Source organism: Chelonoidis abingdonii, chromosome 2, assembly GCF_003597395.2.
Source record: "Chelonoidis abingdonii isolate Lonesome George chromosome 2, CheloAbing_2.0, whole genome shotgun sequence".
Classification (NCBI taxonomy): domain Eukaryota; kingdom Metazoa; phylum Chordata; order Testudines; family Testudinidae; genus Chelonoidis; species Chelonoidis abingdonii.
Genome location: NC_133770.1, coordinates 49,130,804 through 49,158,499, shown reverse-complemented (window position 1 = coordinate 49,158,499; position 27,696 = coordinate 49,130,804). Strand labels below are relative to the sequence as shown.

Sequence of the window (27,696 nt, the reverse complement as noted above, 5' to 3'; positions counted from 1 at the left end):
GGGCAAGGTACTCCTGTCCCAATCCTAGCTGTGCCGTGAACTGCGGCAGGGGGTCAACTTCTCGGCAATGGCTTTCTCGGCCTCAGCGGCTTTTCCCTCAGTGTGCCCGCCCGCTCGCCCGCCGGACAAGGGTCCTGGCCGACTCGAAAGGCGGGGAGGAGCCCGCAGCATTGTGCCCCAACAACGGGCTGGCTCTGGCGGGGGGGGACGGGGCTCTAACGCCCCTAGGCATGGGCGCCAGGCCGAGCCGCAGGGCGGAGCCCAGCTGACCGGGGCCGTGCGCCGACGGCGGGGCTCTAGCCGTGCGCGCCCTGCAGGTGGCGCCGCGCGCCCGCCGCTTGGGCTGTGGGAAGAGGAACCGAGCTGGGCCTTGCCGCCTCCTGCTTTCGACTTCCTGGCCGGGAGCGCGCGGCGGAGCCGAGGCGTCTGTGCGGCGCCGCCGCCATGGGGAAGCGGGATAACCGGGTGGTGAGTGATGCGGGGCGCGGGCCTGGGCACGGCCCGGCGGGGTAGCAGCAGGGCCGAGGGGAGGCTGCCCGGGGAAGCGCTGCTGCGTCCCGCGCCTCAGGCCTCGCCTGGCCCGTCCAGCAGCGCCTCAGCCGCGGGAGGGAGGGGACCTCGTGAGTCCTGCTCTGCTCCAGGCGCCCCATCCCACCCCCCGTATCTCCGGGCGTGGGGCTGTGCGGGGACGCCGCCCGGGGCGCCTCAGTGATGGGTCTGCGCAAGGGTCAGACCAGGAGGGGCTCGTGTTGCTGAACTGTCTAAAGCACATTTATAAAATTACTGCCTGGGGATCCCAAGATGGGGGGTAGCCCCCAATATCAGTGTCCTCATATATCACAATGGCGGTTCCTGTCAGCCTGAAAGCCGTGACTCTCTCCGTGTAAACTGGGAACCTCTGATGATGGTGTTAATTGCAATACAATTGTCCTGTCCTATCAGCAGTATGGGATTCTTGGGTAAGGCATTTGGTGCCATTCACATGAGCTGGCATGTTTCCCAGCAGAGTAAAAGACCTTTTTCCACTGATCCTAAATTCTATATTCTGCATCATGTATTCTTTAAAAAATGGGCAGCCAGACAACCCAAGGAATTTACTTGTGTCATATATGATAGAACCTTTCATCTCCCAGTCAAATCTAGCACAAATCACTAATGACTATATATAGTTTCTGTCTGATTTCTGTTTTGTGTTTTGTCATGAAAAAAGTTAGGGTGCTGGCCAGTTCCTTGCAAAGGCATTTTCCTAGCAATATTATTTTATTATTGAGTGTGCTAAGTTGATTTATGGACCACCACCAACAAAAAACAAGGCCTCTGGGCTAAAGTATTGCATACATATGGGTCCTTCTCTCTGCACAGATCCTTGTCTCTACACAGAGGCTCTGTTGACTTCAGTAGGTTGTTCCCCAAAACAAGGGTTGACCTCCTCACATGTGATCAATCTGATTGTAGGATCAGACTTTAATTTTAGGTTGTCAATCTTCCTGTCCTTTAGGTCCTTCCTTAAAAGTTTCTCTTTTCAACTAGCCATCCACCATTAACCATCTACAAATACTTTTATGTTTGGCCACATGTTCATATTTCATTTAATCTTATTAAATACAAACAGGTTGTGTGATAAAAATAAACCAAATCACATTATTTTGTTTCAGCCTTTCCCCCTTTGCCTGTATTTCAAATTTAGGCTGTGATCCTGCAAACTGTTCCCAGCAGACAAATCCTTTCAGTGACTTTAGTGGGGCTCCCTGTGAGCATAGTGGTCTCCATGCAAAGAGAAATTGATTAGTATTCAGGCCTTGGACTGTAAGGCCAGGTTTACAAAACTTTTGCGACTAATGTCAGTTAGGAATATGATTTTTCTACCACATTGTCATGCTGGCAAAAGCCCTGGTGCAGATGCAGTTTTATTGGTAAACAAGTGTGCTTTTGCTGATCTAGTTCCCTGAGTAAAAAAAAAAAAAACTAGTATAAGCTGTATCTGAAAAAGAACTGTTTTGCCAGTGTAAACTACATCTGCACTAGGGCCTGGTCTACACTGCGGGAGGAGGGGGATCGATCTACGATATGCAACTTCAGCTATGAGAATAGCGTAGCTGAAGTCGATGTATCTTAGATTGACTTAGAATCACTTACTTTGCGTCCTCGCGGCGCAGGATCGATGGCCGACGCTCCCCCGTCGACTTCCGCCTCTCACCAAGCTGGAGTTCAGCAGTCGATGGCGGGTAGTGTAAACTTACCCTGGGAGTGTTTGGTGGTATAGCTATATCAACAAGCCTTTCTACTGTAGACAAGGCCTAAGGCAACGGCCTTCTCTTTTTTGTGTGTGCATAAAGCACCATGCACGCCACTGGTGCGGTAGAAATGAAATACCAGAAATCACCACCCTAGTTCATATTGGCACAAGGACAGGTTGAAGGAAAAGGGGCAGAAGGCATCATGCTTGGGGAAAAAGTACAGAAGACTATGTGCCCACTGAGCAGTGGCTCTCAACCAGGAGGTCTGTGGCCCCTGAGGGAGTCACGAGCAGCTTTCAAGGGATCTGCCAAGCAGGGATGGCATTTGACTCGCTGGGGTCCAGGGCAGAAAGCCAAAACCTGAGCCGTGCCATGGGTGGTGTCGGGCCCTGGGTAGTTGCCCTGCTCACTACCCCCTAATGCTGGATCTGGCTTTTAAATGCAGAAGAATAGTTGCTATGGCACAGGTGGGCCAAGGAGTTTTTATAGCATGTTGGAGGGGCCTCAGAAAAAAGGTTGAGAACTTCTGCATTAGAGACTGTTCTCTTCCAGAGCCTAGAATAAAACCCAAGATTCCAGAGTCTCACCATTCCTCTGCATTTAGCAAATATCTGTGTAACTTGCTGTCAAAAATGTCTCCTCGTCTTCTAGTACTGGTCCACATAAAGCATGACAACTTAATATTTACTTACTGCTGCTGTTTAGTCAATTAGCTCAAGTGGCAGAGGATCTAAAGGGTCCAACCCTGCTGGTGAACCATGTGGGTTTCAGTATGATACCACATGATAGAATGTCTAGGTTTTTTTGTTTGTTTGCTCTTTTAAAAAAAAAATCTGGGAAATTAGACTCTTTAAAAAAAAGTTTTAAAAATTGTTACGTTTGCAAACTCAAGCATCCAAAAGTTAGGAAATTCCTTGTGCAACCTTAATTTAGCCACTTTCTGCATACGTATTACAATACAGTCTTTCATCACGTGATCACATACTATTTTTTCCAAAGGACCCCTGCCTCACTGAGTGCATAGGATGGACCTGCTCTGGGAATGAATAGGGTTATATACAGGGGGCTGTTATCTGTAGGACCCCTGCTTAGTTTGTTGTCAAATTTGGAAGATGTACAGCTGTTGAGGCAGATGATTAGAGGAAGAGAAAGAATGGCTTCAATCCTTGCATTTGCCACAAAGCTCATATGTGATGCTAGGCAAGCCACTTAAACCGAACTTTTCACAGGTAGCCACTAACTCTGTTCTTTGTTTCTCGGTGTCTGACTGTGACATGTGAGTGCTCACACTTCTACAGATCACACCATAATTGTTACCGAAGTCAATGGGAGCTGTGTTTTGAACATATAAAGTGCTATATAATTCTAAATAAATCAGGTCCTAGTTGTCTCAAAGATACGTGCACATGAGCATTAGTGTGGCCATATGATTCTAGTATATTCATGAACCAAAATTTTAAAAAATTGTTAGGGAATCACTTCCTTGCTTAGGTAAACTGGGGATTTTTTAAATATTTGGATTTATAAAATTTACCACATTTTGAAGTGCATAAAAAGAGAATACACAGACTTGAAAAGAAGGAAAAGACGACAAAACTTGATTAATAAAGCCATTATAACTGATCTGTTGTTAACTTGAATATTTTAGGAGTTAAAACCAGAGGTGCAAGTAAGCCGGTACGGTGTACCAGCAAGAGCCAGTATGCCATGCCGGATTGCACCAGCTTCCGCAGCGGGGATTTAAAGGGCCCGGAGCTCCCACTGCTGCAGGGAGCCCCAAGCCCTTTAAATCCCCCCCGTAGCTCTGGCAGCCAGGCTGGGGCGGGGATTCTAAGGGCCCGGAGCTCCCACGGCTGCGGGGAGCCCCGAGCCCTTTAAATCCCCCCCGCAGCTCCGGCAGCCGGGGTGGGGCCAGGATTAAAAGGGCTCGGGGCTCCCGGGCCGGAGCTGCGGGGAGGATTTAAAGGGTTTGGGGCTCTGTGGCAGCCGGAGTCCTGGGCCCTTTAAGTCACCCCGGAGCCCCAGGGGCTCCCAGCCACCTCTGCAGCTGGGAGCCCCGGCGTGATTTAAAGGCCCTGGGGCTCCCAGCCACAGCCCATGCCCCAGGGCCTTTAAACCTTGAGAGGCCCCGCCTCTTCCGATTGAGGCCATGGCTCTTCCAGGTGAGGCCATACACCCCCTCAGGACTCCGGCCATACCAGTAAGTCCTGTAAGTTAATTTCACCCCTGGTTAAAACATATGATGTAGTACTTAAATGCTGCTAAATTCACCAAAGTTTTGTTTATTTACATATATTAGGGTTTTTAGTTTAAAACAAATCCCATATGTAGTAATATTACCACATAATAAAACTATCACTAATTTATACAGTCTTGGTTGTGTGCCACCATCAGTTTGTTTTTGGCCAAAGTGAGTCTAAGGCCTGAATGTACTATCTTTGCTGTGCCCGAGAGTAAGAGACTAGGAATAAATGGCACTGTATTAATATTTTATAATAGAGCATCGCATCCAGAAATCTCAAAGCACTTTACAAAAGAAGCACTAAATATCACTAAACCACTGGATAGGCCCTTGTTCCTTTTGTGGCTAAGTAGGTTATGTAATTCTGAATTGGAAACATTGTGTTGAGTCTGCCTGTTTGCTTGAAACATCATCATCTTTGGCTAAATGCCTTCCATCTATAAGACACATAGTCAGAATTGTTTTCTATAAGTAAGGGAAATTGTATGTGTGGATTTTTGTTTCTGCAGCAAAGTAATTCAATTTACTTCTCACTTTGCTTTGTTATCTCCAAGGCTTATATGAATCCTATAGCCATGGCCAGATCACGAGGTCCTTCCCAGTCTGCAGGGCCAACAATACAGGACTACCTGAACAGACCAAGGCCTACATGGTAAGTATGGAAATATCTGATTGCTCCTTTTGAAAACCACTTATTTGATGAAAGATACTATCTTGCTAAGTGCCCTCCTTCCCAACATACACCGTGATATTTTATAAAGGGATTCCTAGTGTCTGGCCAAAGCATTTTTTCTAAATATCTGTCCTAATTTTATATATTTTTTTAAATTGTTACAGTGTAAGATGATGGTATTTCAGCAACCATTTCTGAAAAGGAATATATTAAATTGATTCGTGGGCATTTTTAGCAACAATTTCTTAGGCCATGTCTACACTACAAATTTTGGTTAACCCAAGATACATTGGCGCAAAATCACTGGAGTTAATATATTGCGTGTGTCCGTGCATACTTGGCTGCTTGCATCAGCGCTGCAAATACTCACCACTCCTGCTTGTGTCAATGCAGTGTGGTGTAACACCTGTAAATATCCCAGTGTGCCACTGTCTGGTGCATTGTTTTTTGGGAAACTGCAGTGCATTGTAGGACAGAAATGAGTCACACAGGGATGACTGGGAGCACGGGGTCAAGTTCCCATCATGCAGCTTTGTCCATCACATAATGCCATCCATATCCCAAAATGTTTACATGTTTTCTTTTCAATCCCACAAACCTGCACAGCACTTTTCACTGTCCACCAACTGTGACACATGCCTGGAGCCCGGAGAGTTCTGCACTATTGTCATGAAAGTTGCAAACGCAGGACGAACAGTCCTCTACTATTTGCAGACCCACAGAAAGAACTGCAATGTGATGCTTTTTTTGAGGGTAGATTGCTGAGAGACAGTGAAAATCAATTCAGGGCTATTGGTAGCATTCACGGAGCAGCTAGGAGCACTGCTTCTTGGCTGGAGAAACAAGCACTGACTGGTAGGATCACATTGAAATTTAGTTTTGGGAGGACGAGCAGTGGCTGCAGAGCTCTTGAATGCAAAAGACCACATTCCTGGATCTGTAAAAGCAGCAAAGAGTCCTGTGGCACCTTATAGACTAATAGACGTATTGGAGCATGAACTTTCGTGGGTGAATACCCACTTTGTTGGATGCATGCATCTGATGAAGTGGATATTCACCCACGAAATCTCATGCTCCAATATGTCTGTTAGTCTATAAGGTGCCACGGGACTCTTAGTCTGGATCTGTAAAAGCAGCAAACACGGGTACCCCTCTGATACTTGATTCCTGGATCTGTGTGCCATGCTCACCTCATCCCTCCAGGGCATAGGCACCAGAATGAGAGTCACATTGACAGTTGAGACATGAGTAGTGATTGCAGTGTGAAAGCTTGCAACACCAGATTGCTAGCAGTCAGTGGGAAATCATTCTGGAGTTGTAAAATCCATAGTGGGAGCTGTTGTTATGCAAGTGTGTAGGGCCATTAATCGTCTTTTGCTGTGCAGGACTCTGACTGTGGTAGCATGCAGGGCATAGTGGATAGATTTGTAGAAATGAGTCCTAAACAACAGTGGGGCCATAGATGGCACCCGTTTCCCTATTTTGGCATGGGCCCGCGTTGCTACAGAGAGCATCAGTAGAAAGGGATACTTTTCTTTGATTATGCAAGTGTAGATGGATCACCGAGTATGCTTTAGCGATATCCATGTGGAATCTGCATGACACTTGCAACTGTAAGAACACAGGAGTGCAGAAAGCTGCAAGCAGGGACTTTCTTTCCCAACCAGCAGATTATCTTTGGCAGTGTTGAAATGCCAGTAGTGATTCTGGGGGACCTTGCCTAACCCTGGCTTCCTTGGCTCATGAAGCCATACGCTGTCCACCTTTACAGCACTCGGGAGAGATTCAGCTATCAGCTCAGCAGGTGCAGAATGACAGTTGAATGTGCTTTAGATAGATTGCCAGCATCCAGTGTCCCTTCAGTATTTACTTGTGAGATTGGATCTCAGTGAGAAAAATTCCCAGTGGTTACAAGTGTCTGTTATATGCTGCATAATATCTGTGAAGCAAAGGGGGAAAAGTTGCTGTTGGGATGAAAAGAGGAGATGGAATGCCTGTGTACTGAGTTTGAACAGCCAGATACAAGAACCATGAGCTCAGCCTGGAGTTATGCAGCTGAGGGAGCCCTTGAAAAAAGAACTTTGATGTGGTAGTGTGGGCTGTACTTTCCTTCACCCTGAAGCTTTAGGTGCTGTTAAGAATTGTTAATTCCTAGTGTACATTTATGAATATCGTGCTGTCTTTTAATGAACTTATGAATTATGTGGTGCTTGCTGTACATTTATAATTTATTACACTGTTTTTCACTGAACCTGTGAGTTCTATCGTCCTGTAGAGTTGCACATAGTTGGTACTTTGAGTAGAGCTAGGCATTCTGCAATATATGTTGTGTAGTAATAAAGATATATTTATTTCCAAAGAAATTATTGCATACCTAAAACAGTGCAAAAAAAAGTGTAATTTAAAAAAATACAATAAAAACGTCTAAAATAAATTAACAGAATCCAACTTTAAAATTAGAAAGGTAGAAAACGTTCCTGTCCGTTTCAGTCCACTTTCGCTTCACACACACCATCTGTGACTCTTTCACGTCAGTGCATGTGAGGCTGTGGTTGTCCTTACTGTTGTTCCCTGGCATGGAGTGGTAGGGATGCAGCTCATGATGCCACATGGAATGTTGGATCTGTAGCAAGTTGGTAAATTGGAGTTCTTCATTGATGGCAAAGAGACGTGAGTATGTGACTGTTGGACTTGTAGGTCAACAAGAGTCTGTAGCATTTGTGTTTGCTACCTCAGTGCATCTCCCTCTCCTTTTCCTTCGGGGACTCCTGAGCCCTTCTCCTGTCTGCTCTTTCCTTCTCCATACTTTCTGAAATATTTACCCTCCAGGTCCTTTGTTTACAATCCAATGCAACTCTGGCTTGCAGGGTCTCGCTGAACATATCCTCTCTAGCCTACTTTTTATCCTCCTCATCATGGTCAGGCATTCCACAGGGGACCACTCAAGGCCATAGATGTAGCAGCTAAAACAGATTGATGTATCATTGGATTTACAGTCACAACAGACAGCAAAAAATAAGTTTCAAAACTCCCTTCCCTTATTCCTATAAAAGTTTTAAATAAGACTAGCTTATTAACAGTTCGACTTTGCAGTGTCTGCACAGCATCACCCTGCAGCCCCAGCCATGGGGAGTATGGCCCACTGGTTGCATGAAACAATAAAATTTTGGCCCCTATTTCCATGTATATGAGTACCAGGCACTATTTTCCACTGGCAGTGGTGACTTTAGCTGATATCTCCTATGAACAATAGCCTGTTTACTGTAATGGTGCCTGCCAAAGTCAGGCATGGTAGTCTCCTACCACGGAGGAAGAAATAAGGCTGCTATCTCTAGACACCTTCAGGAGAGGATTTCAGAGTGCCTCCATGAGATCTCTCAGGCGGTTACAAGGGACATCCCTGTGTACGTAAACAAACTGCTCCGCATGCCAGCTCCCTGCCAGCCCTACAGGGGAATGAAATGCAGATGACATCTCTACCTCTGTTTGTTGTACCATTGCCTCATCTCAAACATAAAAACAATGAAAAGTTGATACCTGTTGTGCTGCCAGCAGACCAGGTGCCAGCTCATGTCGAGGCCCCTAGGCCTCACTGAACATAGAGAGATACATAGCAGGAAAGCAGTCTGGCTCACCTGTGTGTTAGTATTGTTAAAATAGATATTAGAGTTATAAGAATGTGTTTAGACTTTATGGAATGCTTGTAGGATGCTGCATGTATTAATCCTACTTATAATATGCCATGTTATAAGGTAATGTTTAAATGTTTGCTCTGTAGCTATAAAAATGTTTGCTAAGGCTATGTCTACACTGGCAATTGAATGACAAAGCTTTTGTCTTTCAGAGGTGTTTAAAAAACAAACAAACCCAGAAAGACAAAGTTTTGCCACGACAAGCGCCAGTGTGAACAGAGTGCTCCTGCTGACAACGGAAATGCCGCTTGTTGGGGGTGGAAGTTTTTTGTCGGCAGGAGAGCGGATAAACAGTGGCTACACTGTGTGACTTTTAGCGGCACAGCTGTAGCAACACAGCCATGTTGCTAAAAGCTGTGTAGCGTAGACCTAGCCAAATACTGTAAATTCCCCACAGGCAGGGGAGATGCATTACCAAGTGTGAAATGATAGTTTATCACAAGAGGTGTTATCTTCTTCCCCCCAAAAAGAAGCTCTACAGACATCAGACAAGCCATTGTGGACAAAAGACTTTGCTGATTGCTTCTCCCACACCTCTGAAGAGGGTATGTGCACAGCCCCTGTCCCATCACAGCCTGAATGCTGGGAGAAGGGAGTAAAAAATACATGTTAAGGAGATATTGGTATCTTTATGCTGTCTGGATTCTGAGGGGCAAAGATTCCTAAACATAAGCAGGAGGTCCCCAAGCTGCTTGGTTTGGGTTAGCCCTAAAAGACATAAAAGCTTGCTTATTATAGAAGCTTCATTACCTTTTGAACTTAAGATTGTACCTCATTAGTGTGTGTATGTTTACCTATTTTAACTTTGTAAATAACTCTCATTTCTTTTTCCTAGTTAATAAACCTTTAGTTTGTTACAGGATTGGCTACAATCATTGTCTTTGGTTTAAGATATTAGTACAGTTGACCTAGGGGTAAATGACTGGTCCTTTGGGATTGTATGTAACCTGAGTTTTATTGTGATTGTTGGTTTAAAGAACCATTTATGACAGAGGCAGGCTTGTCTGGGTGGTAAGGTAGATCAGAGTATCTAAGGGGACTCTCTGTGGCTTCCTATTAAGACTGTTATAGTGCCTGAAGAGTTCACGCTTGTTACTTGGTTTGTGAAATCTAAGGCTGGGGTTCATGCCCTATTTCTTGACAGTCTGTCCTAGGGTGACCAGACATTAGGGGGAAAATATCGGGACCACCGTGGGAGGGGTTGGGGGTTTTTTTTCTTTTACACTCAGTCGTCCGGGAGTTTGGCAGCAATTTGGCAGAGAGCCCTTCAGTCGCAGACGGTCTTTGGCGGTATTTCGGCAGGGGGTAATAAACCTTGCCGCCAAAGACAGACGCACCTGCTGCTGAAATACCACCCGAAGACTGTCCGTGACTGAAGGACTCTCCACCGAATTGCCACTGAAGACCAGGAAACAAAATATCAGGACAAATGGTGTCCCAACCGTTCTCTGGTTGGGACGCGGGACAAAATCCTCAAAATTGGGACAGCCCCAATTTTATCGGGACGTCTGGTCACCCTAGTCTGCCCTGAGGTTGGCACTCACGGTTGTGATCCACTCTGGACAGCGTGATGCCTGTGTCCTGCTAATTTGGTTGGGGATGGAGCACTGTCTTTACATTTGAACGTTGTTAGGGAAAATGCATATGCACTCTTGCTTGAGGTTCCTTTCCCTTCATTGGGCTTATCCGTGCTTGCCTGGTGGGATTGGCTGGGCAAAGGATCCCCTGGGCAGAGTTCACAATTGTGATTAAAGCGGTCACTGCCAGGCATTATGGGTCAGCTGCTGGAGGACTGTTATGGTTGACATAGGTCATGCACTCATTCTGTGTTGACCTCAGTAGGTCAACCATGGGTCAGTGCCATTTGGGGATGTGGTGTTATTGCCTCGCCGTAAGAGAGTGCTTACATCAACCTGAGACAACTTGAGTTTACACACATGATATAATTCGATGCAAGGTGACTTACATCAACCTAACTTTGTACTGTAGATCAGGCCTCAGAATAGAAAAACTTTACATCTCTATTTTTTGTCATGGCTAATATTGCCTGAATTGTGGGTGTGCCCTCACCAGTTTTTTTAGTAATTTTAACAGAATCACACATGGAAAGAGATTCTTCTGGATACATTTTTAGAATTGAATTCTACCTTGCAGAATTGTCCTGTTAAGAATTATACCATCTCTTAAGCTGAGTTACTGAAATTATGTTGCGTTCAATCCATTTTATCTTATAATACATCAAATTCAAGCATATGTTACCTATCACCAAAGTAAGGACTGGGCCCTGCATGGGAATTTATTTGCAGGACTTACAATTTACATAAGATAACTCTCTTTCTCCTTTCATGGGAAATTCAGCTGAAGATAAACTGAAGAAACAACTTGGATTACTGTTTGTGCATTTCAGTGGAAATTTAAAAAAAAATCTTAATGTCTGTTCAGGTTTTTTGGATGTATAGATATCTGTAAAACCTATGTATTTTTTATATAAAGGGAAGAAGTGAAAGAACAACTAGAAAAGAAAAAGAAAGGATCAAGGGCATTGGCTGAGTTTGAAGAAAAGATGAATGAGGTTTGTGGTTTGATTAATTTTGTGTTGGTGGATCATTTAGAAAAATTAGAATGATCCTTTGTATTCCACTGTCATTAGCAGGATTAAAAGCCCACTGTGTGTGTGTGTGTGTAAGATTCTTCATGAGCTAACTTTATTAAAGTATTTAAATTAGAATTACAGCAGTTACAGAGTAAAAACCATTTTTTCCTTTCCCCTGTTGTTCTCTACAGTATATATCTGGTCAGATCTAGTTTTGAAAAGGTGCCACCTGAATAGAATTTGAGTTCTTGAAATACAGTAGAGGTCCGCACACTTCATAGCTTCTTTGGCTGAGTTTATTGCATATCCCAAGGGTTTCTTGCATCCCTCTATTCCATTCCATGTGTTCCCTGTGTACCACCCTCCTATCCCCCCTCATATTTCAGGGACTCCCTGTAACTCCCACCCAATCTCCCGCTGCCGGAGTTCTCTGTGGTCCTCCATTCCGCCACTTCTCATATCAGATCCCCCTATTCTGCCCCCCCTTGCCAACATTCTGTTTACCCCCCCATTCAGCCACATGACATTCCCCAATCTCCCCTATCCACCCTGGATTCTATGTGCTCACTCCTCCACCTTCCCACCCTACCAGGGTCCCATTCTTTCCCACATGTCAGAAGCTCTGCTTAACCCCTGTTCGCCCATATCAGGTTCCCCATTCTTCCCCTCCCCTGCTCACCGAGTTCTGTGTCTCCCATTCCACCTTTCCACCATACCAGGGTCTCCCATCCTCCCACCCACACCAGGGGCTGTATGCGCATCTCCATTCCAACCCACCCATTATTATTTGTCTCAGAGATGCATCATTCAGGGTTTTGACACATTAAAGTCTATTGGGAGGATGAGCAGGGGGATATTGTTCTGTTGGAAGGTGATGGGAGCTATCAACCAGTTGCCTGAATGATAGACAGTCCAGAGGTGTGTGAAACTGTGGCTGTGCTAACCAGATGGCAGGGGCTCCAGGTGTCCCCCATTTTCCCCTTTTGGTTTCCTGATCCCCCCCCCCCTCCAAAATTTATAGGGTTCTAGCCATTGATACCAAGAACCTTCCATAAGGGTGGCACACAGGAAGCTTGGTGGTGTAGGGGAGGTGGAGAAAGAATACAAGGAGCCCCCTGTGGGTGCAGTGCATTCAGTTTACAGAAGCAATACTGTGTGAACCTCTATACTAAATGTGAAATCTTTTCATCAGAGGCTGTCCAGATGTTTACCCACCATCTCTGAATAAAGAGACACTCATATTTGGTGGTACTTGATTTTTAAAAAGCGGATTCCTCACATTGCTATAGTGAAATATGTATTTACAGTTGTAAGTTTAATATCCTAGTCAGTTAAGGTGTTTGTGTTTATATTTTTGTTTAAATAATTGGCGGATCAAGGAGAAAATTAGCAAGTTTTGTTCAAACGACTATTAATCTGCTTATATAAAATTTAATATGTAATGCCCTAGGTTTAGGATTAGTTGAATTACCTTTTTAAAACCTGCAAAAATAATACTTGGTGGCTCTGTCACAGATGGAATATTTCAAAGGTTCTTGTTAACATCAAGGGTTTGAAAATTATGCCAATGGTCACTATCACTGTTTTTCAGAATTGGAAGAAAGAACTAGAAAAACACAGGGAGAAATTATTAGGAGGAAATGAGAGCTCCTCCAAAAAAAAAGAGGTAAATATCTTAAGCTAAAGTATTCATGAGCTGGATTTTCCTGATGTGACATTCTTGCACTGAAACAGCCATCACCAAAGAACACAAGTCAAAATGCAAATTCAGAATGACTTTCCTTGTCTGTGACATGTCAAGAGACCATGATACAATGTAAAAAAATTATCTCTTTCTTTTTAGAAAAAGAAAAAGGAAAAGAAGAAATCAAATAGGGTGAGCAAAGTTTTCAGGTTTTTAAGTTTTACGTGCCCTGTGTTCCTGAAAAGACAAAATAAGAGTGTAATTTGGAATTTTACATAGATGTTTAAGTAACTATGCTTATGTTACCTGTTATCTGAGAGTAGTAGTTTAGTTTGTATTTGAGGGGAAAAGATTTAAAAATAAGAAGGTCTTACTTTAAAAATAGAAAATGTGGCTAGAATGCCATACATGTGCTTGTTTGAGGAAATATCACTCATACAGCTTAATTTAAGAAAATCTCCGCAGGCTAGACTCTTGAAACTAAGATCACTGTAGATAATATTTGCAAATGCAGAGACAAATTTGGGAGAGTATTTGGATGTTCCTTTAACTATTTCTCAAACAGACAAAATGCTTCATCTCACAAGCTTTAATTTTTGTTGTGTTTGGTCAAGTTGTCTTCATCTTCCTCTTCTTCATCAAGCTCTGATTCTTCCAGCAGTTCATCTGATTCTGATGACGAGGTGAGAACTAACGTTCCAGAATTGTAAATTTTGTATTTTCTTTTAAAATATGCTAGTGTATAATTCTAGAATTTGCTGGTGCCACTTACTCTCTTATTCAGGTTGTTATTAGGGTGGTGCATTCAAGAAGAAATGTATGGTTCTTGTTTTAACATGGAAATAGTGATTGTAGATTAGTCAGCATTTTAACAGAGGCCCCAGTTTAGCAACTACTTATGCATCTGTTTACACACTATGAACAGTCCCATTTACTTCAGTGGAGCTGCTCAGTGCATACAATTAAGCTCAAGTAAGTCTTTGCAGGCCTGGGGCCATCATTTTTTTTGATTAATAGTAACCATTCATGGCTGTACATCTCAGGAACAGTAGCCTTTTAGATAATTTGTCTTAGTACTCTGTTAATTATACCTGAAGGGTTATTGGTTTATCTGTGAGATCTGAAACTATAACTAGTTTTTAAAAGGTGAATGAGTTAAAGACTTGATATTTCCTATAACCAAATTAATACATGATAATATAATGAATATGCAATACTCAAACAAACTTGTTAAAATAATTAACTTCTGGCCTCACAATTGTGCTCTCTGCTATTGTGTAACATTAACATTTGGTCCGACAGTTTGTTGCGGGCCCTCAGCTTTCATTGAATTCAAAAGGAGCTGAGAGCTCTGAACCCATGATTGGGTCTCTTAACACTGGCACTTCACTCAGAAGGCGAGCAGAGACTTAAGAGTGCAAACCTGCTGGAAGGAGTGTTAGTAGCAGTCCCTTTGATTTATTGTGAAACAGTTGGTTATAAAGCAAGCCCCAAGGTGGCTTTCAGGTGATGCTTTGAAGAAAGGAAGTATACAGCTGGGAACAAGAAAGGCAAATCTGCAGAGCTCTCACAGGGAGATAGAAGACTTGCCTCTTTACAGCAAGGAAAGAAACTTCGAGTGCACAAAGAAGTATAGAAATGAACATGACGTTAATATATCTGTTCAGTCAGGGGTGGCTCTAGACATTTCGCCGCCTCAAGCACGGCGGCATGCCGCAGGAGGCGCTCTGCTGGTCCCCAGTCCCGCAGTTCTGGTGGACCTCCCGCAGGCGTGCCTGCAGAGGATCCGCTGGTCCCATGGCTCCACCAAAGCCGCGGGACCCAGTGGATCCTCCTCAGGCATGCCGCCGAAGGCTGGCTGCCTGCCTGCCTGCCGCCCTCCTGGCAACTGGCAGAGCGCCCACCACGGCATGCCGCCCCAAGCACCCGCTTGGCGTGCTGGGGCCTGAAGCCACCCCTGTGTTCAATTAATAGATTTTTCTGTGCACCAAAATATATTGTATAACATATTAAAAGAACACTAATGAAACACTTGTTTTAAAAAAGTAATTTTGGTTCATGATGTTAACTTTTTAACACTGGTTTTTGCAGTATATATGTTTTACATGTAGATTTTAGGCTGCATCTACCTAAATATTTTACCTTCTTACCTTTTTATGCATCGGCTAAGTAAGATTATCCTCTTGACCACAAATAAGAACTTCTGTATGAACAATATTTATTTTGGGTGGCAGATTTATAAACTGGATTCACGTTAATTTTTACAGAGAATTGTGTGTTGGCATTTCTTTAAAGAAAGATATTTTCCACTCTACATTAAAAATAAAACCCAGGCACACCATTATTACTTTGAAAAAAATCTGTTTATGACATTTTAGGCTAGATCACTTTGAAGATGAAGAGTCAGGCCCTATGATATACTGTGGAAAAAAGTAGTACACAAGGAAACTAGAAAAATTTGGATTTATCACTAATATAAATTTTGAATAAATGCCGAAAAATTATAAATATCATCCACTCTAAGAGCCAATCATCTCTGTAATGCTGTATTAATCAAGAGAGCATACTTACATATAGGACGTTGGGTTTCTGTGTTCTTCAGATTTAATATTCAGTTATAGCTTCACTATGAACAAATACAAACTTTTTCTCTAAAATATTTATGGATAGGATAAGAAACAAGGGAAAAAACGGAGAAAGAAGAAGTATCGCTCCTTGCGGAAATCTTCTGAAAGCTCTACATCTGATTCTGAATCAGACAGCAAGGTAAAATGTAACAATATATTAATGTTGGGAAGTTTTCCTTTATATATGTTGTAAACATTATCTGATTTTGTTTTTGCATATCTGCTTTTTTATTTCTCTTTCAAACATACAATGGCCTGGTCTACACTGTAGGGGGCTGGGAGGCGGGGCAGGGGAATCGAACTAAGATATGCAACTTCAGCTATGAGAATAGCGTAGCTGAAGTCGACGTATCTTAGGTCGACTTAGATTGACTTACTTCGCGTTCTCGCAGCGCGGGATCAATGGCTGCCACTCCCCCATCGACTCCGCTTCCGCCTCTCGCCCTGGTGGAGTTCTGGAGTCTACGGGGAGCGCGTTCGGGGATCAATTTATCGCATCTAGACGAGACGCGATACATCGATCCCCAATAGATCGATCACTACCCAGCCATATGGCAGGTAGTGTAGACATACCCGATGCTACTTTATGGGAGCAAGCAGTGCTTCCAGCCTTCTGCTTCCATGCTCCAAGAAGTATTATCCCTATTTGAGCTTAGTACGCTGGCTGAAAGGAATAGTTTTCTCTTTAGAGAGCAGACTTGTCAATGATTCCAAACTATTATCACTAACTTTTGAATTATAAATATGCATTTTGTCTTATTTCCTGCCCTAACAAGCTCAGTTTTAGTGTAAAATAAACTAACATTTAAAACCTATAAATGTCTTAATTCTTTGTCAATGTGTTGCTTTCCCATGTAGATTTTGTTTTTTGTTTTTGTTTTTTTTTTAAATGAAGGTCTGACAGGATACCGGTGCTCAAAATACTGCCTTACCAGATGTCTGTGGGAAAAATACTTTCCCTTCAGAAATTGTACACTCTGCAGCACAAATTGAGCCTTTCATAAGTGCAGTTATGGGGAGGTTTCCCTTTTCTTTGCTCTATTTGGCACAGTGCGTGCCTAATTAACTAAACTTTCTGGTATGAATTTTGGACTTCATCCTGTGTAAACTAGAAAATAAACAAATGGTAAGGAACCTGTCATCTGTCAACAATTCTTTACGCTATAGCAGGTAGTAATTTATATTTTTGGCTTAAAAACTGCTAATCTAAGAAGCCATTCATGAAAGCTATTTGGAGCTCAGTCCTGTCTTCATTTATCTGTAAAGTACCTAGCTTAGTGTATGTCCTATACAAATAATAAGAACTAGCTCTTTATATAGGGTTTTTCATAGATATCAAATAATTAAATTATTCCTCATATACATATATACACACACCAGTTTTTGTTAATATAAGTTGGAAAATTCATCCCCCTCACATATGGTGGGGGGACATGACATTTAGGCACCTCCTGCTGCTGAACTGGAGGACAGAAGCCTCCATTCTTTCTCTCTTCCATCAGCTGAGGTGAGGTGGGGACTCACAACCTTACCATTTCTTCCTTCTTAGTTATTCTCCATCTCTGATACTTCCTTCATTCTGTTGGCCCTGCTTGCATTCTGCCTTTTCTGCTGGCTCATGCACAATATGCCTCTTTGCTATGCTTTCAGTAGAAATTACTTGTCTTTGTATTCTCACCAGACAGCAGAGAGGCACTCCGTACATGGGGATCTCAACAGGGGAAAGCAGAATATGAACTGTTCTGTGGGGAGTATGCTTCATCCTAGACTTCATCCTGTCCCTTAGGATCTCCCAAAGGGCTCTTTCCTCACCCAGCGCATGTGGACTCTGCCATGATGGCATGGGTTTTTAAAATATTTTTAGGAGCAGAGTGATGGTGGCTGCCCTCTATCTAGGTTGACTGCATGTTCTGCTGAACAACATTCTATTCCTTGATTCCCCACAGGCCTACCAGAGTAAGAGCAGTGTCTTTGCGTACTGCAGGGCAAGGACAGAAGCAGTTGTACCAAAATGGTAGTTTTTTCATAATGTTCATGTGAATTTCCAGGTAAAATATCTCAGAGCAATTTGTTAGCGCTGTAACCCAGAACAACCTTAACAGCTTTGAAAGTATGTCCTTTTATACAGTGAATGATATCTGGTCAAGATTCTGTTGTGATTCATACCATTGTGTCCTGAAGCCACTATGGAAAAATTAATTATTTTCACCTTCTATTTAGGACAGCACAAAAAAGAAAAAATCAAAGGAAGAACATGAAAGAGAAAAGGTAAAATATTAAGTACTTGAAAAATAAAAATATGTCTCAAAACTGTATTTTATACAAATATAGACAAAGGATCACATTTTTAAATAGAGGCACAAGGCTTCCGAGAGCCGGAGAGCCTGAGTGCGGCAAGGGGGAAGCCGAAGGACGCACGGGGACCGCTGTCCGCATGCATTCGCTGCAGGAGCCCCCCCAGGGGGGCACCGGGCCGCAGCCCAGGCAGGTGCGTCCCCTGGTTCCCCTGTCACCACACTCGGGTTCGGTGGCTCACGGAAGTGTGAGCTGCCGCTGCAGCTGCCCCTCCCGCAGCTCCCTCCCCTCCCGCTGCCTCAGCACTCCACGTGGAGTTTTGCCTCCACATGGAGCCAGCGTCTGACCGGCATGGGCCTGGTAAGAGGAGTCCCAGGGGGCAGTCAGGGAGCAGGGGGAGGGTTGGATGGGTCAGGAGTTCTGGGGGTCCTGTCAGGGAGTGGGGAGTGGTTGGATGGGGCTTGGGAGTCCCAGAGGTCTGTCTGGGGGCAGGGGTGTGGATAAGAGTTGGCCCAGTCAGGGGACAGGTAGGGGGTGGGTCTAGTCAGGGGACAAGGAGCAGGGAGGCTTAGGTAGGGGGTTGGGTTCTGGGGGGCAGTTAGGGGCAAGGGTCCCAGGAGGGGGCAGTCAGGAGAGAAGGAGCGACAGGGGTCGGGGGTTCTGACTGGGGCAATCAGGGTGGGAAGTGGGAGGGAGTGGATGGGGGCGGGGCTAGGTCAGGGCTCTCCTCTCTTTTTTGATTGTTTAAATATGGTAACCCTAAGTGAGGGAGGAGCCGGGGGGCGCATGGGGGCTGGCACCCACATACATCCACTGCAGCCTGCAGGAGCCCCTGGGGGGGTGCCGGGCCGCAGCCTGGGCAGGCAAGGCGGGGGGCTGCAGCTGCTCCCCGCTAGCGGCACTGCCGCCTTTGCAGGGCTGCTACCTCCCTGCACCGCACCTGCTCCTCCACGGCTGGGGCTCGCTGCTGCCACTCTGGCTCTCCGGGACACTCTGGCTCTCCGGTGCCTCTGGAAGGTGGCTTCTCCCTGCCGAGCTGCTGCAGCGACCCAAGCCTAGCAAAGCCAGTGAGTGGACTCGGGGCGGGGGCCACCTGGGTGGGGTGGGGAGGGAAGTGCTCGCAGGGGGGCTGTGCACCCTCCAGGGGAGTTCAGATAGTGGGGAGGGGGGAACCTCATCTGGGGAGCAGCCCCTGGGCATGGCTGGCCCCTGGGGTCTGTAAAGGCTCGTTGGGATTTGCCCCTCAGTGAACCGATGTCGCCCCTCCCCCCCCACACAAGGTGGAAGTTTCGCCTAGGGCGCAAAATATCCTTGCACCGGCCCTGCCCCAGGGCGTGCATGCATCCCAGGTTAAGAACCACTGCACTAACCTGATAAGATCTGCATTTTAATTTAATTTAAAATGTAGTTCTTAAAATATTTTAAAAAGCTTGTTTACTTTACATACAGCAATAGTTTATAGACTTGTAGAGAGAGACCTTCTAAAAACGTTAAAATGTATTACTGGCACGTGAAACCTTAAATTAGAGTGAATAAATGAAGACTCGGCACTCCACTTTTGAAAGGTTGCTGACCTCTATTCTATTTAAATAATTGTTGCCAGCTGCTGGGTGCTGAGCTCTTAAGAAAATCTGGTCCCAATAGCTGCTGAGTACAAAAATTGCTAGTTATGTGGCAAATTTGCAAACTTGTTCAAGCAGATAGGGTGAATTCAAGAACAAATGTCTAAGTGGCTTTCAGCCGGTCTTCTGTTTTGTTTTTTTAATTTATACCGAGGACTGAGGGTCATCTTATTAGCCTGTGCATCTAGCAAGAAAAAGTCTGTCTTAAGGTAGTGGGGCATCTGCTCCCTAACATTGCCACTCACTCAGCACTCTCTTCTGTGCATATACCATTCCTTCTTTCATCAGCAGGTTAACACAGATGCACTTCAATCCCTGAATCCCTTTGAATCATTCCCCTCTGATATCCAGCCCTAACACTAACTACTCACAGAATTTCTGGATCCTCTGCACCCAAAGATAAGGCGTACCCCAGTTTACCAGTTTTAGCATAAACTACTGCTCCTATAAACCACACAGCACTTGTGAGAATGTAAAATAAAACAAAAGAAGGTTTATTTAAGAAAGAATAAAGATTTAATGAGAAATGAGAGAGAGTGATGGAAACAAGTACTTACAATACAAAATAAAATCATAAAAAGCAAACCTGGTTCTACACTTATCAGTAGTTACCCTTCTTATCTAATAAAGTAGATTTCCCCCCAAACTTCAGTCCATTGCAGAGCTGGCTAATTTCTCAAGAACCAGGATCCAAACGTACATGAAAGCATCTCTCTGTGCCAGGAGTTTACAGAGTGCTTTTCCTTACACTCTGTTATATTGATAACAGACTTTTGTTTCTATTCACAGAAAGGGCGAACCCCTGCCTTGTTGTAGTTTCTTGTCTGCCTTTAGGTGGTTTTGATTGATTGACTATTGGCAGTGGTAGACAATAGCACCTTGCATTATGTAGTTGGCTGACATGGGAGAGGTGATAACTCCATCATAGGTCATCGAGAAACATTGCCCCCAGTGACTAAGTTCTACTTCAAGTCCATAGAGCATACTTTCAATATAAATACATTATTCCTTAAATACTATCTATACATACATCTCACAGTGATTGAGTCTTGACAAATTGTGAGCTTTCTGTAGATACCTTCCATGTTACTCTTTATGGATAAATATCCTGTAAGATGTGTTTGGTGTAGTGGTTTTGTCAGGTCCAAGATGAGAGCTGTTTGCAAAGAACCGGAGCTCCTTTACAAACAGGTCTCTGTGTCACACTCACCTCCATTCACCTCCCCTGTTCAGTCACCTCTGTTACCTTTCTGTTCAGTTCCACTCATCAATTCTGTTTCATGCACACCAAATGCACTGATTCTTGTCTATGTCCTCCCCCCCATTCCAAATTCAGAAATACTTTTTCCTTGCCCTACTAAATGTGTTACCTCTCAGTAGCAGATCTTCAAAACAGCAGTTCTTACCTTCGGCTCTTCTTCCTGGTTAGGTTTACACATACAGTGATTGCCGCCACATTTCTCTCCCATTTTCCCTTATTTTAATACCTGTCATCCTAACTGCTTCACTTGCAATACCACTTCCTTAGTGCTTGTAGGAAGGGCTGAGGGTTCTACTCTGTCCCCTCATTTTATTAAATGGAGATAACCAAGACTACTGAGTCTCTTGCAGGAGGATAAAGAGCACATGATCTTCCTTTTCCCTTCCTAGCCTTGAAGAGCTGGGTGGAAATAGGAGGTTCCATATCAGCTTTGCAGAATCCCATTTGCCTGGCCCAGTGCAAGTATGAAGCTGGCCTGGACAAGTGTGACCAATGTTATCAACTTCTGACGGATCTAAGCTTTTTTTTTTTTTTAGTACATTTTAAAAACTTAATATCGCAGCTGCAAGCTGACATTAAAACAGCAACTGCTGTTCACAGTTGGACCTATAGGGGGAGCTGTACTCTTAGCTCAGTAGCAGAGCAAGTAGAAGAGCTGCAATAAATATATTCAGATTTACTAAGTAGTCTGCATCTCAATTTCATTTGAATTTGTGCAACATATTTTATTTTAAATGTTTATTATGTTATATGATTTTTATTTTAAATATTTTTAAATATATTGCAATATTTTCCCTACCTTAAAAAAAGTGTAGTAGTTATGTAATGAAGCTAAGCAGTATCAAAAAATTTATTTCTGCTAAGAGTCTCTTGAAGATTATTAGATAGTGGCATTGATTTCTGCATTCAATTTCTTGGTGCTGATGCATAATTACTTCAGTAGTTCAAAATTTTCTTTTTAACAAAATTGAGAATATTTTATATTTGTATTCTAGATATACTTAGTCCTGCCTTTACACCGGGTGGACTAAATAACCTCTTGAAGTCCCTTCTAATCCTACATGTCTATGATTCCATAATTTAAATGAAACATTAAAGTCAGTGTTTTTGTCACAGTCTAAGTGTTGTATTATTTTAAAGGCTGTACTTATGTGTTTTATTTTGTGTAGGACAACAAAAGTCTTAGTAGGAAAAGGAAGAAAATTGATCGTGGGAATGGACCTTTATCATCTGAGTCCTTATCAGAGTCAGATCCTACAGAGGAGGTCAGTGTGAAATACAACCTAGATTTCAAATTTTAAAGAAGTATATTTGAGAAGTTAAATGTGCCTAAGTGAGTATGCTAATTTGACTGTGCTTAATTCATCAATAGATGAAGTGGCAAATTATGTATTATCTTGAAGCTGTTCAGTTTAATTTATCCAGTTTAATTGGATTTCAGCAATATGACTTATCTCAAAGTTATATAAGCACTCGCCTATTTAATAAGGACTCTTGCAATTCATTAATTAGAACGCTTACCACTTACTGATTATTTTGAACTATTTTGTTATAGTTAAAATTCTGAATACCATAATATTCACTAACATCACATTAAATGCTTGACATATTGACAGTTTATGGGACTGTCATTTCATTACTGTGTGTACAAAGGCAGGGGATTTCCATCTCACTTCTATTAATGTTAGTTACCACTGGACATCTATCAATGTTAGTTACCACCATTGCAATGTTTGTTTTTTGAATCAAGAGGGTTAATCTGAGTTTAGTACCTATTCTAATATGGAGATCCTTTCAGCATTGTGGATTGATTTAAATCCAGTACTTGTAATCACCGATTTTAATCATGATTTAAATCAGTAAGCAGGAAACCTTGATTTAAATAGTTTTAGCTCTGTTTTGTTTTTGTACTTTTTATTAAAGGTTGATTTTCATTGGTTGATACCATTACAACATGTTTGTTTACACCTAATTTAGCACTAAGTTTTGTACCTCTTAGTAGAATACACTGTATCAATACACATTTATTCAAGCAGTTATCTAGCTTACCTTACATTTATTGAGCTCTTAATTTTACTTTTTTTTATTATGTCAGCCAAAATTATGAATGAGGCATTTACTAGATGGTTGATATTGATTCTTTTTATGAAAACATGTTTCGTATTTAAAACTGATATATTAAACAAAGGAAATATCTGTAGTTAGTGAATTTAACTGATTTGTTTCTGGACACTGTGTCCTTTAGGACTGTAGAACTAGTAGATATCCTCTGACTTGTAGCTTTTATTCATAGCTTGGAAGAGGAAAGCAAGTTTTTGTGCTTTTTCAACTCCCAGTTGGTTTCTTAACTTTGAATCAAGTGTTCTTTGAATTGAACAAGTGGAATAAACTGAAAGGAAGAAAATATTCTTTTTGCACTTGCAGAAGAGACTTCCACTGTCAAAAGCTGAGTTAGCATTTCAGCAAACTCTGGTTCCAGGGTACTTAGACAGTGACTTCCTCCAGTTCAGTAGTATGTCTTTCTTTAAAACTTCAACAGCAAACATGTACTGCTTAATATTATTTTTTTATTTAAATAATTTTGATATATTATAGTAAATTATGTCCAGAATAGGTTGTCATAATTTCAAATGTAAATTTCAAATTCAAGTTTAAATAGCTTTATTTTTTTTAATAAACCTGTATTTAATATAAATTTTAAAAATTGATTGTATTTAAATTATCCATTTTTATCCACCCTGTTCTCCATATAGAATTCCAGACTATGTGAAGGCTAGGGAAAATTAGAGTTGTTATGGATTTTTTTCACATAGCTAGTTTTAATAATTTTACTGGCATCTACATGATAATTCCCTGCTGTGCTATATGTTGTATAAGTAGACAGACGTTGTTTCCTTGAAAGCACTCATCATTTTTTATTTCCAAAACTGGATGATACTGGATAGAATGATTTGCAGAAAATAGCACAGATATCCCAGTGTATTTCTTCATATTGTTACAACATTGTATGCTGTACCATCATTTTTTATAGCCAAAGCTAAAACTTTTTACTTACAGGTATGTTTGGAAATATTGTTCTGCCACAAAAGCCTATTAATTAATTTTTTTTTTTAGGTGCAAGTGAAAAAGAAAAAAAACAGTGAAGAAAGAGAGAAAGTAACAGCAAGTATCATTCCTATTCTCATATATTTAGAAAGCGTCTTAGCTATGTGAAAAATTCGTAGGTACTTTTGTAGTCTCAGACAACACCCTTTACAAAGTTGAACATTTTATGGAAAATTCTACTCTCAGGTACACAGTTGTAAATCAAGAATAACTCAATTTACATCTGGAAGCTCCTTGGCCTTTACATCAGTGTACCTGAGAACAGAATTTGGCCCTGTATTTGTAGATTCCAAGGCCAGAAGGAACCATTGTGATCATTAGTCTGACCTGCTATATAACACAGACCACAGAACTTCCCCAAAATAATTCCTAGAGATAGCTGTATGTTATCTAAATACAGGAATGTATGAGTAGAAAAGTTATTTTCTAGATGCAGTAAATGTCAAATATGTTTACGTATGTTCACATTAATAAAATGGAACATTTACCAGCATATATCATATGGGGTTATAGTATAAATCCTGCTCTACAATATGTCGGAAGATATTCTGTTCTATGCCTCATAAGGTGTGTGTATACATTGCGTCTGGGAGTGTGCTTCTCAGATTGGTAGACAGACATACACTAGCTATGCTCAAACAAACCCACTAAAAATACCATTGTGGATGTTGCAGCGTGGTCTGCGACACAAGCTAGCCACCTGAGTGTGGCTATCCCATGCACTGGTCTCGACATAGCCTATAAGGTGCAGCACTGAACTCAGCCCAGAAGGAGGATGGGGAAAGGAGTCAAGGCAATTTTAAAACACTTTTGTTCCCTCTTGATTTTGGGTGGCTGCAGGGGCTCCTGGCATAACTTGAACAGCCTTGGAGGCCTGTGTAGCTTACAACAGCTGCCCTGTGGGCCCCAGCAGTGCTCATTCTCCCTGACCCTGGATACTGAGTCCCTCCCCTGGCACACTATTCCAGAGTTTGGGAAAGTGTCCTCAAAAGGCTGTTCCAGTAGTGCCTATGCTGGGAAATTTTCCAACTGAATAAGGGGCTTTTACCTTCCCTTTATGCCTCTCTGGCCCTTTTACCCAGTACAACAGGTTAGGAGCCGGGATGAGGATCTTGTGTTTAACTAATTTCTTTACAAGGACCTTCTGCATTAATCAGTCTTAAACTATTTCGTTCAATATGTAATCTACATATAGATTTGTTATACATTTTCCAGAGTTGGGCAGGTTGTCATCCATGTGACTGCCAGTAATTGATGTGTTGAGCTTTTTCTTTGAAATAAATGTACATTACATACATTGTATACTGCACTGAAGCTATATATCTTGTGTATAATAGAACAGATATATATAGTGACAACTCTTGTGTATCGTTATAGCGTACAATGTAAACCTGCATGCCTTACTTAGGAAGAACTACTGAAATTCTGCCTGACTAAGGACAAGAGGGTTATTCTACTAGCATATGTGTTTCTGAGTTTAGAGTATTAATGTTAGGTCCTGATCCTGCAGCCTTTCCTTGACTGTATAAGGGCTTTCAAAGTTGAGCTCGTACATTATCCCAAATTAAATGAGGCATAAGTGCTGGAGGCTGGAGCTAGGACCGTTTATTTTACTGTGTCAGGAATGGGGAAATCTAACTAAAATGTGATTAAATAAGGCTTCCTACCCTGCTCTTTCACAAGTATGCAGAATGCCATTTGTCCGTTATCTTATTGATTTCTCAAAAATTCATAAAGTGTTCATGGGATTAAAAGATTTGGAAACAAAATAGAGACAATGACTATTTCAGACCTCTTACCAGACCAAAATAGAACTAACTTAAAAAAAAATTCATAGTATTCTTTTTTGTTTGTTTTTTACTATTTATTTATGTAGTAGTCTTTTATCTGAAATAATTTTGAACAAAACACCCTTTCAAAGTTCTTACACCACTTCCTTAGCTGAATTTTAATAGATGGGTTTTGGCTTATGAAATAACTTAAACTATTTTAACTGTTTTAAAGGATAAAACAAAAAAGAGAAAGAAGCACAAGAAACATGGGAAAAAGAAGAAAAAGAAGACAGCTGGTTCAAGTTCAGATTCAGAATAACACTTAAAAATCAAGCCTGTCCCTTCAACAAAAGTGCAATGACTAAAGGAAACTTCAACTGTGAAAATTATCGCAAACTTTACCACACTGCATGAGTTTTCCAGTGTTTTAGAAATATTACTAGACTTTCAATAGCCAGCCAGGTGCTAATGTGCCCAAAAAATCCATTGTTGTTGCCTGCTGCTTAATACCTGGGGTACAATTTTTTTTTTTTATTATAGTAGCCAGTGTTAGTTTAAAATCATGAGAGAGGGTGGTCCAGCTAATATGTAAAATATTAGGAAATAGAGTGCAACTTTTAGATACTAAAAATAGTGTTTTAACAAGTTAGTAATATAGTCCAATTTTTAAATCTGCAGAAATAAAATCAAAAATTCATCTTGAAGAGGAATATAACATAAGATATTGATACTTGCTGACTACTAATGCCATTTGTGAAATGGGAATAGAATAGTAACAATTTTAAAGGTTACTTTTGTAGAAGTATTTATGATAATTTTGCCCTTTATTTTCTTTTGGGAGTGTTACCATTTTGGCTAGCTGAATTAGGGTGCCTTTGATCCTTGCAAAATCGAACTATTTTTAACAGTACAACAGCTATATTTCCAAGGAAAATCAGAACTGGTATCGGCAGGTTTTTCTTGAATAAACAGTTCTGGGCCTCTAGCATATACTTCTTCATTAAGTAAGAGCAGTGACACACTGCAGCATAACTTGACATCCAAAAATTAAAGACTTTACCTCCACTTTATTGAAATGATGCTGAATACTGTGCTATTAATATGCATTATATCATTTAAAGTAATTTTGAGTCTAACTGAACATTTTTGGCAAACACTGGTAGCTTTTTTCCTTTGCATTGCCATTGAGATATTTAGAATTATTTTGTATGTTTTGTACCATTTTTAAATAACGTACAGGTATTCAGTTGTAACTAGTGATTTTTTTTTTTAATGAATTATGTTCCAGATGTGGAGTTTCATGTATGTACTTACTTTGTTCTTATAATAAGTTCATTTGCTGTGATAAAATGCACACTTGCTGAAAATATTTAGCATGTAAAAAGCAGGATTTTGATATCTAACAGCTTCATATTGAAGTTGATTTTACTCTAAGCAAGTTCCGTGGCAGACCTGTTATGCGGATGTGTCTTGTTATATAAAACTACTGCCAGAATCTCAGTAAAGATACTCTTTAAAAATTTTGACTTTGTATTTTTGGACCACCAGACCATGGAATATTGACACAAACAGATTGAGCTCTTTTACTTGCACCTACAACTACTTCAGTAACAAAAACAGAAAAGAAACATGATAAATTAACAAAACATACACAAAAACTAAACCAATACTTGGACTTCAGCTTTATACAAGTGTGCACTCTCGCGTCCTCTCACTCTGTTTCCATTGCCTGGTCTGCTGTTGCCTTTAAAGTATTCCAAAATGTTCTGCTGTAGAACGAACCAACCCCTCTCAACCTCTTGTATGCATGATAGTTACTAACTGTCTTAAGTACATTACTGCAGTACAAAACATAGTTTTCTGCTACTTAAGAATTTTAGCACATTTCCTAAA

General features: G+C 41.8%; 1 protein-coding gene across 3 annotated transcripts; it reads left to right on the top strand.

The window, feature by feature from the left end:
* The first annotated feature begins 317 nt into the window (after window positions 1-317).
* On the top strand, window positions 318-27,326 carry FAM133B (family with sequence similarity 133 member B). Of its 3 annotated transcripts, none has more exons than XM_075062341.1 (11): window positions 318-468; window positions 5,034-5,131; window positions 11,338-11,416; window positions 13,029-13,103; window positions 13,281-13,313; window positions 13,736-13,804; window positions 15,792-15,887; window positions 17,969-18,016; window positions 22,096-22,191; window positions 24,041-24,082; window positions 26,036-27,326. In XM_075062341.1, exons 1-11 carry the CDS (start codon window positions 445-447, stop codon window positions 26,120-26,122), a joined length of 747 nt encoding a protein of 248 aa, XP_074918442.1. In that variant the 5' UTR covers window positions 318-444; the 3' UTR covers window positions 26,123-27,326. The 3 variants fall into 3 exon arrangements, with proteins under 3 accessions (XP_074918442.1, XP_032638222.1, XP_074918443.1); XM_032782331.2 differs by having other exon boundaries at window positions 24,041-24,088; XM_075062342.1 differs by having other exon boundaries at window positions 24,041-24,092; window positions 26,036-26,119.
* Window positions 27,327-27,696: the final 370 nt, after the last annotated feature.